Raw genomic sequence first — 15823 nt, forward strand, 5'->3', positions numbered from 1 at the left:
TCCTCCTGCATCTCCGCAGCCCAATTTAGCCCAGCGAAGCCACCCGCGGGGAGCTATGGGGTGGTGGTGGCAAGGGGACATCGCTCGCCCCCAGCACGGGCTGCAGGGGGATGCTCCAAAAAGCACAGCAGAACGGGGACGAGCGAGCACAACGGTAACTCAAGGACACACAGACAGCCCCGAGGGGCTTGTGGCATCCCAAAAACACAGCCAAGGCAGCTGCTGCAGCTTCGCCACGAGCCCTGCACGCAGGGAGGGGAAAAGAAGCTGGGAAGGGGCGGGTGGGCAGGAAATCCAGCAAAGGGGACGCTCTCGCAGGGCCGAAGCTGCTGCGGCTTGAGAAGCGATTGTTTTCCACAAGTAGTGAAGCAGCTCAAGTTAAAAAAAAAAAAAAAAATTAAAAATAAAAATGCAAATGTTATTTTTATAGGCAGAGCACCACGCCCTGCGCTGTGCAAACCTCAGCTCCGACGACATCGGGGAGCTTGTGCTGATGCTTGCGATATTGCAGGAGAAATCTCGGCAGGCTCCAGCCCCGTAACGCAGCAACCGAACGGGGGGAACCTGGCAAAGCCCCAGCACGGCACAGGATAGGTCCCAAACATCGGCTCCATCCGTGCAGATGATGAAATGCACGGCCCTACAAAAGTGGGACCAGATCTGGATGTCCTGCACAGCCCAGGCAGGGAAAGCTGCCCCAAATCCATGGATAACCATGGATAAATGTTGCTCCCCACCAGCTAAATCCCTCGGGACACAGCCCCGATGCTCCCAGGGAAGCCCCATCCCAGGACTGACCCCACTCTCTCCATCTCATTGATCCCTGCCTGGGATTTCATTTGTCTCCGGCTAATTAGCTCTAATTGCTGCACCCTGGTGTGCCACCAGGCTGAGGACCAGAACAGCTGAAAGCCCCTGAGGTTCAGCTGCGATGCCCCGAGATGGGCAGGATGAGATCTCAAGCAGTGCACAAGCAGCTAAACGTGGTTCAGATGCATTTTTATGACCCAACCCGAGCCCAAGGAGCATTTCCCTATACAAGGAGACCTTTCCTCTGCTCTCAGCCCTTTGCTTCGCCCTTCCACACCTGCAAGCAGCCGTGCACGGGTCCAGAAAACGCTGCCAGGCTTCACGGTGCTGCCAGCTCATCCCCGCGGTGCCCGGCGCTGCTCCAGAAACCTCCCAGCTCCAGCCAGGGCCCCGGATCCTTGCTAAATGTTGGTGATTTTGAAGGATGGAAGTGAAAAGATGCCAGGCTGCCACCTCCCGGCTTCCCAGCTCGCCTGGTCCCCATGCCACAGCGAGGAGGAGGATGCGAGGAGGGAGGAAGGCTGGAGCTCAGCGCTCCCCAGGGGTGCTGGGCTGTGACGAGCAAACTTTGGGGTAGGAAATGGGGATTTCTGGTGGTACCCAGCCCATCAAATCCCCAATATTGGATGCTCGGTAGCCGCAGGAACCTGCCGAGGCTCAGCCTTCCCTGCGTCCCCTCCAGCCAAGCTGTCCTGCTGCGGGACAGGAGCCGAGACCACGAGTGCCAGGCTCGGCTTTGAGACGTGGAAAAACACTGCTGAAGCATCGTTTGGAGAGGAAAAGTGGGCTGTGAGGGGGACGGCACCGATCCTCCGTGCCCCAGCCTCCATCCTCACAGCCTCCCCTCCGCTTGTGATGCTCAAAGCACCCGGAGGGAGCTCCCGGAGCGGCCCCAGCCTGAGCTCAGCAGCAGCAGCCCTGTTCTCACCTCTCCTTCCAGCCATCCGCTGCCCTTCCAGCACCAACCTGGGACAGAAAAGGGGGTGAGGAGGGCTGAGGGACAAGCCCGGGGGAAGGACGAGGAGAGGGGGGCGTCGAGGGGAGGCGAGGATGGAAGGCGCTGGCCGGGTGGCTGGGAATCTCTCTGCCTCATTTGTTTCAGACTTTTTAAAAACAAACTCCGAAGCAGCAGCAGCGGAAGGGAAGAAGTGGGAGGGAAGGCGTGCGCCAGGGGGGAGAGGGAGGCCGGGCAGGCCAGCGGCCAGAAAAACAACTCCTCATCGTGCTCCCGGAGCCAGGAAAAAGGCTGTCGAGCGTTCCCCGCGGACCCAAAGGCAGCGGCCGCGCGGAGAGCCGCCCCGCGGGGAGGCTGCGGCCAAACAGGGCCGGTGGGGAGAGGGGAGGACGAGGGCAGGGATGAGGAAAGGCTCAGTAGGAGGGCACCCAGACCCCTGCGGAAAAAAAAAATCGGGGTTTCAGCTTCTTTGCTGGGTTAAAGGCGCGAAGCTCGGGGTGATTTTGCAGAGCTGGAAAGGCGGCGCTCGGCGGAGCGAATTCCAGCGCAGAGCCGCTTGCGGGCAGCACCCTGGGGGTGCCCACCCTGTCCCTCCTGCAGCTCCGAGCCCCCCGCACGAAGCCCTTCCTGCCCTGGGAGCTGTTTGTTTCAGCCGTGACCTCCTTCGGCAGCTTGAATTCATTTGGGGTTCGCTGCCGGGCCCTCGGCCAGGAGTTACAGTAAACAACTCCCCTCCGCCGCAGCCTCCGATGCGACGCTCGCGCATGATTCAGGGGGCAGGCAGCCAGGCGAGCGGCTCCTCCTCTTCCCCTCGCCCCAGGAAAGGGCCCCGCAGCCAAAACCCGGCACCTCGAGGGCTCCCGGGGGGGCTGCCCCCTTCTCCGAGGGCACCCACGTCCTGCTGGGGACCCCCGGAGGCCACCAGCGCCGCACGGGGACCCTCAAAACGCCGCCGAGGGGCTGCCTCCAGCTCCTGAGCCGTGCGCGCAGGGCGAAGCGAGCATCCTCCTCCTCCTCCCGGGGAAAAAGAGGCGGTTTTTGGGACAGGCTCCTCTCCCGCCTGCCAACATTTTTATTTTTTTTATTTTATTTTATTTTTTTTTTTTTGAGGCTTATTTTTAGTCCGCGAGAACGTTCGCATGGGAAGGCCGGCGCTGGTGGCCAGCCCGGCTCCACGGGCACCACGGCGGCACCGGGGAGGGGGGCAGAGCTCAAAGCTCGACCCCACCACGGGAAGGCGCAGGCTCCTGGCGAGGACACGAAGCTTCCCCCCAGCTCCTTCCTCCTTCTGCTAAATAAATCACAAACGGCAAAGCCGAGCTGCTCAAGCTGCTCAGCCAAGGCGATGCAGGAGGCGGTTGGGGCGCAAAGCAGCCGCAAAGAAGGGGAAGGGAGGGGGGGGAGGAAGGTTTTTGCTTTGCCCCCCGTCAGCACCGGGGACGTCACCGTGCCGGCGGTGGCACGAGGAGGTTGTTTTTTTGGGTCACCCAAGGCGGGCAGGTGGCGGGGAGGAAAACACGCCAGGAGGAAGCCGAGGAGGCGAAAGCGGGGCCCCGCGCGCGCGGAGGCGAGGGCCCCGGGGGGTGCCGAGCCCGTTGCACAAACCTCTCGGCACCTGGGCAGGTGGAGCCGCAGCAACACCCTTCCTCCGCGGGAAAAGGGGAGGTTGCAACACGGAGACAGCGGCTGCAACACGGCCACAGGGGCCACGGAGCTGCCTCTCCGCAGCCGGCCCCGGGAAAGCCACCGGCAAGGCGAGCGTGAATGCAGGCTCTGTGCTCCGCAGCCCCGAGCGGGTTACGAGCATTTTCCAGGCTGCTCCACCAGCCGGCCTCTTCCTCCTCCTTCCTTCCTTCCTTCGCTCTCTTTGCACCCCAAGGAAGCGAAGGAGGAGAGACGAGGAGCACTTTATACAATGGAGCCAAGCTCTGCGCCCCCCGAGCGCCGGCTTTGGGGCTTCTCCTGCTCCACCAGCCCTTGAGTGCCCCCTGCTAAGATTTCTGAGCAGGGTGAAATCTGATGGCAGCGACTTTCCCAGGCCAGCGGTGTTAATTCGGCGCTGTGGCAGCTCCTTTTCCCCGGGGGGGAAGCCACCAGCCTGGGCCAGCCGCCCCCCGCAAAAACACAAAGCGCCGCAGAGCGCTCGGCTTTTGGCATTTCCTGATTTTTATTTTTTTTTTTGAACGAAGGCGAGATCAGCCGTCAGCAAAAAGCTGCAATTATATAAGAAGGGAATTGAGGAGGGAGCAAACAAAGGCAGGGGAGCGGGCTGGTAAGGAGCAAACCAGCCCCAGAGGCTCCGCAGCCCCTCGCCGTCCCCGTCCCCGTTTCGCGGCGCTCGCCGCTCATCGGCCAGCCCCAAGCTTTGGCCGAGGCCGAGCAGGAATTAAAAGCAGTTTTTGCAAACCGTTTCCCATCTTCTGTTGATTAGCTGTGAAAGGTTCAGAGTTCAGGCGGGTTGAAGAATGCATGTGATTAAAAACATTCCTCTTTAATAAAAGGAAGAGGTCTCCTCCAGAGCCACGCACAAGTAACAAAAATTAGCCGGAGGGGATTTGTTCAAATTAAAAACACTTAAATCAGAAACCACACGAAAAAGACTATGTTGAAACAACATTAAGATCACAAAGCCGGGACTCAAGAAATAGGAAATCCCAGAGTCAGGGTACCTCGCATAACCTCCCCGTGGCCCCTGGGGTATCCGCACCAAGGCGCTGGCTTTAATTATGGGGCCAAACGCCGCGCTCCCGACGAAGGACGACAGCAGCAGAAGGGGGATCGCCCCGTTACCTCTGCCCTGCTGCAGTGGGGACACGTGTAGGAACCCCACAGAGGGCACGGGGAACCCCACAAAGGGCATAGGGAACTCCACAGAGGGCACAGGGAACCCCACAGAGGGCGCAGGGAACCCCACAGAGGGCGCAGGGCGCCTCTCCCCTTGCCCCTCTGCCCCCCTACCTCCATCTGCTCCCGCATCCCTCGAGAGCTCCCTCGCCGGATCCCCCCAAAGCGGACTCTTTGGGGCATTTTCCTCTTTTCCAGCCTTTTAGGGGCAGCACGGGGAGAAGAGCAGCTGCGGGGAAAGCCCCGCGCGGCCGCAGCCGTCCCCAGGCAGCGTCCCGCGTGAGCCATGCGAGCAGATGATGCGGGGAAGATGTAATGCTTGGAGCAGGCGGCTGCCAAGTCCCGGTAACTCTTTTCGGAGCGTGCTAGCTGGGGCTTTCAAGGGCTTTATGAATCGGCCAGATGTGGGTGGATCCCACTCCTCCCTACCAGACATCGAATTCCTGCTCCAAAAACAAGACGAGGCTGATGCTTCTTTAGGAAAAGCCCCGAAGAGTTTTTCCACAAGGGTAAAAACATAAATATTATTTTTTTTTTTTCAGCTCTTTCAGCTTTTTTTTTTTTTTTTCTGCTGAAAGCTTCCAGGAAAAAAAAATAAATAAATGGAGGCACCTGACGGTTCGAGTCTGGCAGTCGCACACGTTACAAAACCCTTCCCAAACAGAGGATGAACCACAATTAAAAGCAATGCACCTGAAGCCAACGCGGCTGTGCGCATACACCTGCGAGCAAAGCACGTTTTTTGGGTATTTTAAGCACAAAAATCAGAAATGCCTCGGTTTGAGCCTGCAAACGACTCACACAAGGCCCAAGGAAGCAATCGGAGCAGGGCAAGATCCTTCCCCTGCTGACTCTCGCTGGTTATTTGTGGCTCGTGACCTTTGAGTCAGACATTTAGCAGCCTTCCCTGGGATTTTCTCCCCACGAACGCATGCAGCAACACTGAAAACCGATGACTCCGGGTCCCAACGATCCCTCAGTGCACTGGGGCGTTTGCACTGCAAGGACACGGAGCAAAACGCGCCGTGCCCGGAGCTGTCACGTTTCTGTTTTTTTTTAATGCTGGGGCTGGGAGGTGCTAGATGGATGAAAAAAAAAATAAATATCAGTATTCCACCAAGCTATTCTCCCCATCTGGAACATAAAAAAAAAGGGGAAAAAAAAAATCCCTTTCACCAAGGCAGCACCGAGAACCACAGCAACTTCTCAAGCCACAGCCCCGGACTGGTGCTGCTGGGGATGCTCAGAGCCACGGGGCCACGCTGCACCTTCCTGCAGCACCCTTAGGGCACACAAGGCATAGGAAGAGGGCTGGGAACCCTTGAGCACGAATTAATTCATCTGTGCTTGCTCCTGCCACATGCTAGAGGTCCGGCTGCACCCGCAGCAAGGACACAGGCACCCCAGCTCCCCAAAAACCTTGAAGCACCAGCGTTGGCTTGGCTCTGGAGCTGCCCCGGCGGCACGAGCGGAGCCTCACAGGTGTGTTTTCGGTGCCTCTTCCAAGGCAGCTTTTCAAAGTGCTCCCAAATCCGCACGCTCAGATTGGCCTGCGAAGTGTTTTGCCCGCGGGGCAAAACTGGTCAGGAGGATCGCGGGTTCTCCCGCCTCGCCAAATTACCCCACAGCCCCGAATCCTATTACCAGCCTCCAAATTTCACTGTAGGCGATGCTTACACCAAGCAGCTTCCTTTTCGCTCTCCCCTACAGCTCCCCAGGAGCTGCAGCAACCTGCAAACGTGCCAGGGGCTGAGCACCCTGGACGCTGCCCCTGTCCCGGGGAGTTTTAGAAGCCTTCAAAGCACCGGGGCGCGCGCGCACACCGCCAGATCGGCTCAGAAAACCTGCACAGCAAAACCTGGCAGCGGGTTTCCAGTCTAATTCGGAGACTTTTCAGCCTCAGGGACGCAGGGGTAGGGAGCCAAGGGGGGAACTGGGCACGGGCAGGATGGAATCACGCCACGGGCAGGCAACGCAGCGGCTGCGGTTTCCCAAATAGCTGCTCACAACCCCAGCGTAAGGCATCCCCGTCCCTGGCGGCTGTTCCTGTCCCGCCCTGATGGATGGCACCGGTCATGCCTATGCACGCAAGGTGTGCGCGTCTAAAACGAGTAAATAGCTTTTTTTTTTTTGGCTTTTCTTTACCAGTTTCTCTGCAGAAGGGCCACATCCCCACGCCACGCTCAGTGCGGGCAGCAAGGGAGGAGTGGCACAAAGCCGGACCCCTCCGGCTCCTGCCAGCAGCTGCATCCTCCCACCCACAGCAGCCACCGGCCCCATCCCAAACTAAACTGCGGCACCAGGCTCTCGGGGAGGATGCGAGGTATCCCCAGGAAGCCCGGCCACCACCGCCGTTTCCTCTGGAAGCGAGGGAAATCCACCACCAAAGGGCTTCGGTGAAGGGGAGCCAAGGCTGCCTGGCGGCGCCGTGCGCTCCCCAGAGCAGCGTGGGCAGCTTCTGCTGGGGGAAACTGCCAGGAAAAGTCCTGAGCTGCACGGAGGGAGCAGGGAATTATCCCCATAGCGCAGCCCACCCCGTCTCTGAGCTCCCCACTCGATTCCTTCCCACCCGAGCCCCTCGCCTCGTTGCCCAGCAGCGTCGCCCACCTCCTTCGCTCGCAGACACAGCTGGAGAAGGGGCGAGGGCTCGCGGCGTGCTCCCAAAACCTCAAATCCTGCCAACTCCTGCAGGCAGAGATGCACGCAGGCGACGGGCAGCAGCTCCAGGCAAGCAAATCCTCCTGCTCTGCCTCGGCTCCAGCACCCCGGCGGCCTCCAGCAGTGCCATCTTCTCCCGCAGAGCGGGCTTCTCCCGGGCTCCGGTGCGAGGCAACCATCCAGCCTGGAGCCTCACGGCATCGCCTCGCTCCGACGGCGACCCCAGAGCTTTTTGGAGAGGCTCTGGCTGATTTCCTCGTGCCCTGAGCTCCGCTCTCCCAGCCGGTGGGTGCAGGGGCACGCGGGCAGCGAGCGGCACCCTCCGCACGCAGGACGCCTTCGCCGCGCCGGCTCTGGTTACATCAGCACGAGAGGATGCTGCCTCCGTGCCAAGGGAAGCAGAGGAGAGATCAAACGATTAGACAAAAAAAAAAAAAAAAAAAAAAAAAAAACTCTCCTCAATTACCAGCCCTTTGCATAAGCGGAGGAGAGCGTTCCCAACCGGTTTGGACGGCGCGTTGCCAAGCTGGGCAGCGCTCCCGTTCCGGACCCAAAGCCCGTCTGGGGGTCCCCGCTGCCACCGTGCCCGGCGTGCACGAGGTGACTGCTCCGAGCATCCCACCCAGCAGCCAAAACAGCACGGAGCAACGCCCCAGCCCTTTTGTTTAAGCCTCCCCAGGTAGGAGCAGCCTCGCCTTGCGCTGGGTCGCTGCTGCGCCCGGGGTTGCTGTCACCAGCGCTACAGCTCAGCCCACTTTTTTTTTTTCTTTTCTTTTTTTTTTTTTTTTTTTTTCCCTGTTTTAATTGCTGCGTGCAACACAGCAAGAGGCCAGCTTGACTCATAAGCCCCCAGGGAGGAGCTCGGGGCTCACAAGCGGTGCTTTGCTTGATCTGGAATCGCTGAGACAAAAGCCTGGACTGCCACAATAGCCGCTCTCAGGCAGTGACTCCTCAAGGGGGACCTGCCCTTTAATCAGGGCCCTTCTGCAGGCTGCAGAGGAGGAAATCCCTTTGGCAAACGCTGGCCGAGGTCCAAGGCCGGGCTGGGAGGCAGATTTGGTCAGGAAAAGAAGTCAAAATAACTCGTGCCCAACGCTATGCAGAGAGCAGGCCAAAAAGGAGGCAGGAGAAACAGCACCGGCGGTGGCACGTGGGGAAGGGGACACCGGGGAAAAGAGGCACAAACGAAGTTCTCCAGGGGGCTCGATGCCCAGATGGTTAAACCACGACCAGCCAGGGCACAGCCCGGGTTACCCAAGAGCATTTCTGCAGCACTGAGGGGCTGTGCAGTTAGGGAAGGAGGCTTTCAGGAGGGCTTTGAGGCTGGGGAGGGCTGAGGCTGCCCCAAAAAGCCACGGGGAGGTGCGCGGGGTGCCCACGGAGCTGGCCGAGGATGGCTCGGAGCCCTTGGGTGTCCTCTCCAGCCACCAGAGACCACTTGGCAGCACACGGAGCCGAGCCATGGTTTTTAAGGCAGGAGCTATTTATGTCAGAGGAAGGAAGCCGCAGCATTTTCAGTTTCCTGCACGGGCACACTTCTGATATCCTGCGCCGTGGGTCTGTCTAGCCCTGCCTCCCGTACCTGGGTCCTCACGAAGGAGCTGCCAAAAACTCAACCTTGGGCTCAAAGTCGGTGCTGGTGCAGCTGGGGCGAGGCGCAGGCATCAGATCCTTTACTCAGGAGGAGGTTGAAGCGTGCCTGGGTCCAACAAACCTTTCTGCCATGCCATGGGGATGCTGGTGGCAGCCACCCTGGGCCAGCAGGGGTGCTTGCAACGAGGTGGGTGAGCCTCCGCGCTGAAGCTGGGGAATGCAACAAGGGCTGGAAAAGCTAAAGAAGGCCAAGCCAGGGCAGGGTTTCTCCTGGATCCTGCCAGGAGAGAGCACGAGCAGCCGGAGGATGCGTGGTGGCTGCAGGATGCAGGCAGCCAAAGCACCCGGTGTAGGTACTGGGGGTGCTGCAGGACGTGCGAGCTCGGTGTTCGTGTAGAGGCACTGCCCAGGGAGTTAACCCAGGTTAATCCTGCTGCTGAGCTGCTCGAGCACGGGAAGCAAAGGAGAAAATCATAAACAAAGCCCCGCTGAGCCCCTGAGCCTAACCTCAGCCACCAAGGAACCAGCGCACGCGTTGGGATTCGAGACTTCGGCACTGCCCCGGGCTCGGAGCTGGTGTCAGAACCCAAATCCCCACCCAGGACCCCAAAACCCACTTCACAACCCAGCCCCTGGCTGGGCACACGCTGCCGAACCTCACCCAGCCCCAGCTACGAGGCTGCTCCGGGCTCCAGCACCCGCTCGGGACCTTTGGGGCCCGTCAGGCACGGCTACCGATGGATGTCACCGCGTGTCCCCGTGCCCCGCTGGCGGTGGCTCTCAGATCTCCTCTCCCAGCAGCGGCGGAGCCACCACACCCTTGCAGTTCTCACGGGCAAGTACGAACCTTGGCACGGCCCTTGGCCCGCTGGCAGCCAGCTCCAGCAGGCTCATTAAGTGCAATTAAGCCAGAGTGGGTATTTCCCCCCTCCCCGCCGTCCTCCTCCTCCTCCTCCTCCTCCTTTTGGGGATATTGCTTTTAGACAAAATAAACATGGGAGGCTTTGCGTGGGCTCGGGCAGGTGGCTGGCACCCAGGCCCCGCGCAGCAGCAGGTGGAAACGCCGAGGTCTCTGCAAACAGGACCGTGCAAGACCACAACGAAGCTCACACACCGCAGCACGTTCGTTTTGAAGAGCAGGGAAAGGCTCCTGCCTCAGCCTGAAGTGATGTTTTATTGCATCAGCTCCATCCCCCCTAAGCTGCTTTGCAGAATAACCCCCGTCCTCTCCCTTTCTCCCTGCTCAAAGCCACGAAAACGGAGAGGGAGATGGGGACGAGTGCCCCGCACGCCTCCTCCTCCTCCTCCTCCTCCTCCCCCTGCAGCAGGGCAGCCGACAGCAGCACACGTAAGAGGACGAGCGTGGCCGGAACGTCAGCGAGGCAAAAAACACGCAGGCAAGACCGTCACGCCGAGCCCCGGGGACCGGGCACAGCGCTTTGACGAGCCCCGGAGACCGCCGGCGTTTCGTGCTAACGCAAGGAGCTGGCTCCGACGGCCGCCAAGTAATTGCTCCACTGCCCTGGCACCGCCGCACACCTCCCGGCAGCAGGAAAAGCTGGGAGCTCCCGGGATTTTTGGCTGGTGACGAGGGCTGGCCCCGACCCTGGGCTTCGTCAAGCGGTCGGCGGGGTAAGGAGGGCGGCACCGAGACGGGCACGTGGCGGGGGCCGTGCCCAGAGGACGCGGCCGCTGCGCTGCGTCCCCGTTCCCCACAGGACAAGCGGAGAGCCCAGAGGGATCCTCAAAGCTTTCTGCTCCACCACGTCAAAAAACAGCCGTCCTGCTCCGTGCTGGGGCTGTCCCGGCACAGATGTGACGTGAGCACGCGCAAGGGGCTGAATTTGGACTCTCCTGGCTGTCCTGGGGTGATCCCAGCTGAGCACACGTGCTCCAGTAAGAGCAAGGCTTTTCCCAGTTTGGCTGCTACTGGGAAGTGATAACCACCCCGGTAAAACTGGCAAAGCTCTCCCGTGCAGCCAAACCCTTGGATGCGTCACGGGCGATGCCTCCACGTCCGGACAGCGGCAGAGGTGTGGCCGCGCTCTGACGAAGATCTTTGCTTCAAACGTTTGGGGTTTACTGGTGTTCGGAGGACCGAGCTGCAGCAAATATAGATCATTTCCCATCTTAATTCTGCTTTCACTTCCTGGCACGTGGGAGCCCAGCCTCCTCCGGCACAGCAAGCCTTGACTCTGCGAGCCCACAGCAGCCAGAGCGGTGCAAAAAAAAAAAAAACACAGGAGGGGTTTTGCAGCAGTTCTTCGCCACCACCAGAGCCTTGTCCACAAGAAAAAGAACTTAAAACAGCCCAAAAATAAACAGAACCCCTTTCAAAGGCCATATTTCTTCATCTCAACGAGGTGACCTTCCCATTGCCAGTGCACATCGTGGTTTAGAGGCACCAGCTGCATGTGGGTTATCCTCCCACCCCTGCCCCAACACCTCCACGCGCACATCCACAGCAAAGTGCGGCGCTGGGGGAATTTCTAACATTAGGATCCCACTTTGCCCTCCCCAGATACCTTCCGTTGAGAGCCAACAACATCCCAACAGCCTCAAGTGAGAGCTGGGAATGAAGGACACGGAGGCAGCAGCATCTCCTGCAGCACCAGGACTCAGCAGCCCCTCGACCTGGGCGGAGCGGGTCGGCGCGTCCAAGCGCAGCGGTTGTGCCTATTGCACAAGCAGCAGCCAGCAAAATCCTCTCCCCTCCCCGCGTCCCTTTGAGGCAAAAAGGAAGAAGGCTGGAAACATCCTTCCTCTCCTCCGGACAATGAGATGGAAATAGCACGGGAGGAGCGGCGGAGGCAGCGGTGGCTCCGCGAGGCTCCGGTGCCTGGCCAGCAGCGAGGACCGCGCGCGGCCGACGGTTTCCTGCCATTGTCCCGGCCGTGGCCAAGCCCCGCGCAGCTGCACCCGGCCTGGAACAACAAAAATGGGACCCTCGAGGCCAAAGTCATCTCCACTGCGATTTAGGGGCAGAAGGAAGGTGAGACACACGGCCAGAACCGCCCCAAAGCGCAAACCCACAGCCCTGTCCGCACTCAGACCCCGTGCGCAGCGGCCAGCGCTGGGATAAACCCCACTCCTCAGGCTGGTGGGATTTTGTGTTGCACAACAAAAAAAGCTAAGACAGAAGCTCTCCTTTCCTCGCATCCAGTCCAGAGGAAAGAACAAGGCCCCTAGAAAGCAGGTTCCACGCTAAATCCAAGCTTTCTGCTCCAAAGGATGGGCACATCCATCCCCATGCAGCACGCACGGCGCCAGCTGGAAAACACCGCCAGCAACCGAGCCCGACACAAACCCATCCTGCCCGCAGCTCCAACGGGTGAGAAAGGAAGACGAGCGCTGTGCATCCCTGCTGCCTCTGCCCAGCCCGAGCTCCCCGTACCTGCAGTGAGGGGGGACCGGGCACTCCTACAGCAGGCGCTGCTCGCCGAGCCGCTGGCATCGTGCCCGAAGCCCGGCCGCGCAGGGAGCGCCGCGAGCCCGGCTGCTCCGCTCCCCGAAGGTTCCCAAGAGCATTTCTGCCCCGCTGCCATGTCAAAAATAGAAAGGCAGCGGCGTTATCGTCCTGCAAGCCAATATAGAAAAGTTGACATCCTCGCTGCTAAAAAATCTATGCGGCGGAGGCTATTCCGGAGCACGTAACTCGGGAAATCAGCACAACGTCCTTAAGAGTAGCATACGTTACAGTGACGCACTGCAGCGTTCAGTGCCGGGGGTAAACTTGCCTTCCCCCTCCTCTCGCTTCCCTGTTTTGTTTTGTTGGTTGCTTTTTGGTTGTTTTTTTTTATTTTTTTTTCAGGCTTTTATGCGTCCGCCACGGGCCGCCTTGCTTGCGCTGGCCTCCGAGCAGGGTGAGCAGGCTCGCACGGCACTCCCGCAGAAGAACGCGCTGCCCCGGTGCTGCCCTCGCAGCTGGGAAAGCCAGCGTGATCCAAGCTGGGAGTGGACTTGTCACCGGCCTCCCTTAACGCTTTCCAGCTCCAGCTGCTGCAGGGCAGGCGGCAGCAACGTCCCTGCGGCGTGGGGAGAGGAGGTATTCGGGTGCTCCGTCCCTGCTCCAGCTGCCGAAGGGTGAAAGCCGTTTGTTTGCAGGCTCCTCACAAAGCCCCGAAGGGAGAAGCCACCAGCGGTGACCCCAGCGGCAGGAGGGCGGCCGAGCTTCCCCATCCATCACCCCTGCTGACTCAGGAGGGAGGGGGCCTCAGCCCGAGCCTCATTCTTGGAAAGGGAAGATTTCTACGCAAGCTCGGCTTTTCCATGAGTGTTTGTGCGAACGCGCCGCACCGCTCCCACCCAGCTGGGACTGGGCTGCGAGATCCAATTTCGTTTTTTGTTTTTTTTTTTTCGACAAAAATCGCACGGGAAATGAGGAATGCATCAGGTCACCTCCAGCCCCAGGGTTCTTCTGCAAAGGCAGCCTTAGGAGAGGGGAGCCACGGGCTGGGGATGTCCTTCCAGCAGCTCCCCGGAGAGCTGCTCCCCGTGGAGATGCATCACCAGGACCACAGCATCTCCGCAGAGGGATGGAGAACGGGGTGGGCAGTGCTTTTGAGAGGTCGGGGCCTCCAAGAGGTACCTGGAGAGGCACAGCAAAGCCCCCAAGGACCTGCTGGATGCAGCCCGTGCCCACCTCGCCAGGGGCAGCAGCAGCCTGGCAGCAGGAGGCTGAAGGCATCGGGGTTCAGACACCACCACCCCCCCTAAAACACCTCCAGCTCCTCGCTGCAGCAGCGAGGCCGCCAACAGACTCGTGCAGATGCGGCGAACAGACCGAGCATGACTCCCTTCACCCCCCCCTCCCCCTCCCCTTCTCCCCAAAACAAAACACACACCCAAAAACAGGAGGAAACCAGGCAGGAAAAACCCGGCGGTCATTCGACAACTATTTCAAGCCTCCCCTCTCCCAGGAGGGAGCCGGTCTGACTCCCACCACGTCCCCTCCAGCCGTCCCGGAGCTGCCCCGTGCCCCCCACCCCGATCCCGTGCCAGCTGCCGGCTGGGCTGCTGTGTGCTGGGGCTGCTTTCTCCTCATTTCGTACCGTGCACATCTCAGCTGGCATTTCAGCGCGGAGCCAGCGCCAGATTTCTCTCCGCTGAGCCAACGCGCTTGGAAACGCATGACGACTTGAGCAGATTAATTGGAAACACAGCCCGGGTGTTGCAATCCCAGGAATGACTCCAATTTCAGGAACAAATGTTTTCATCTCGAACTGGGAGCAGTCACCCAAGTGGAAGGGTGCATTTTTGTTGCTGTAGCTCACCCCTCCCCTGGCGTGCGGGCGGTGGGAAGGGAGCAGCACCGTGCCCCGCTGGGGAGGCTGCGCAGGCACTCGCATCGCCAGGAGCTGCTGCTGCAGGGATTCCTGATGCTCCCAGCCAGCTCTGGAGAGGGACAGCCGAGGTTTGCCCATGTCTCTTCTCTCCTCTTGCAGCAGCGTGTTGTTCCTGTCGTGGTCTGCAGCTCTCTCTACCAACAAGGGGGGAGAAAACGAGGTGCCGGGGTTCCTGCTGCGGGTCCCAGGTCGCCGAGGGTGGCCGCAGGGCGAGCAGAATCCTCCTGAGGCTCCGTGAGCATCCCCCGGGCAATGAATGCTTCCAGCTCCTGCCCGGGTGGCTTCCCAAAAGGCCACTTTCCCAACCCAAAGGCCCAGCAGGACCTGCTCCACCACGTCCACCACACTCACACACGGAAACTCTCCCCCCCCAAAGGACATTCTGCCCAAATTAGCGTCCCCAGGGTGCCAGCTCAGGTCTCCAAAGCCAAGCCCAGAAGCAGCTCAAGGAGAAAGGGACCTATTCCCACAGGGAAGGTCCTGGGCTGAACGTGCCAGAGGCTGAAAATAAATCCCCACGGGACCATTCGCTCCATCTAGTGGCAAGCCATTCCCCTGCTCCCCTCCCGTTTCTCCCCCTCTACAGCAGCCGCTCTCCCCCTTCCAGGAGCGTGGCCATCGGTTTTGCCAGCCCTTTTTGCTCAACGCTGCTCCCTGCCAACCTCCCGTGCTCTCTCAGGTGGTCCCTCCCTCCGCAGCCGTGGCAGCTCTTGAACTCCTGCTCGCCCTTGGCTGCCAAAACCAAAGAGCTCCTCCACGGCTCAGCAGCTGCGCAGCGGCTTCTCCCGAAGCTGAAGGTGATAAGGGAAGAGGAAAAGCTGGTCTGTGCACCCGCAGAGCCCTGGCAGGGAAGGCAGCCCCGATACCCCGCTGCCAGGGCTCCTGCAACCCAAGAAAAAAACTGTGTGGGCTGTGGAAAAGGGCACGAGGCTGCTCCTGGAGAAGAAACTGCGCGCCGAGAGCCCAGGGACGGGCTCGGGGAGCTGCCAGCTCGCTCCTGCGAGCCTGCACACGCAGTTAGCAAGCACCCAAGTGGGAAAGAGGGACGGGAGGTGCTGCAGATGCTTTGCTGATCCCCCCCCCGACTGCTGCAGAGAGACGTGGAGCAAGGCCTGGGTGAATTCCTGCTTTGGCAGGGGCGCAGCAGGAGAAAGTCCCAGGCGGAGCAGCAGCAGGGACCCGGAGCAAGCCCAGCCTGGAAGGAGGACGGGAGGTCAAGCTGGATAAAAAGCGTTTTAACCTTCCCACAGAGCTCAGCTCCTGCAGGTCCCATTTCTGCTGGCTTCTCCTCCTCCACCAGCTGTTTGGCCTCCCTCTTCGGCAAAGCCTGCCAGGGCTGGAGCCAGACCCAAAAGCACCGTGGACACCGCGGTTTCTCTGCATCCCGCTGCTGCACGGACAGCCCAGGGCTTCACAACCCCTTCCTGAAGCCCCCAACCCAGGTCCAGGCTTAAATCCACTGCCCCCAGCCCTAAACCCAATTCATCCTCTTGAAAACGTGTCAAATGCCAACGCGACGCACAGATCTGCTGCAAACTATCCACCCGCGACCAAACCCTTGCATCGACGCCACGCAAGCCGTAGTTTTTCTGCAATTCATTTAGATATCCTGACAAAA

General features: G+C 60.2%; 1 protein-coding gene across 8 annotated transcripts in view; it reads right to left on the bottom strand.

The window, feature by feature from the left end:
• Positions 1-15823, bottom strand: part of HDAC7 (histone deacetylase 7) — a 71198-nt gene that overhangs the window by 14406 nt on the left and 40969 nt on the right. Inside the window, exon 1 of one of the 8 annotated variants that reach the window (XM_084499810.1) lies at positions 12255-12495. The exons of 5 other annotated variants lie outside the window; for them this stretch is intronic. In XM_084499810.1, coding sequence (XP_084355936.1) covers positions 12255-12405 — 151 coding nt within the window. In that variant the 5' untranslated portion in view covers positions 12406-12495. Of the gene's footprint in view, positions 1-4723; positions 4906-7216; positions 7553-12254; positions 12496-15823 lie in introns of those variants that run through there. 2 more of the 8 variants (XM_084499817.1, XM_084499818.1) reach the window with 2 other exon arrangements.

The sequence above is a fragment of the Aythya ferina genome, assembly GCF_964211825.1.
Source record: "Aythya ferina genome assembly, chromosome: 28".
Taxonomy (NCBI): Eukaryota; Metazoa; Chordata; class Aves; order Anseriformes; family Anatidae; genus Aythya; species Aythya ferina.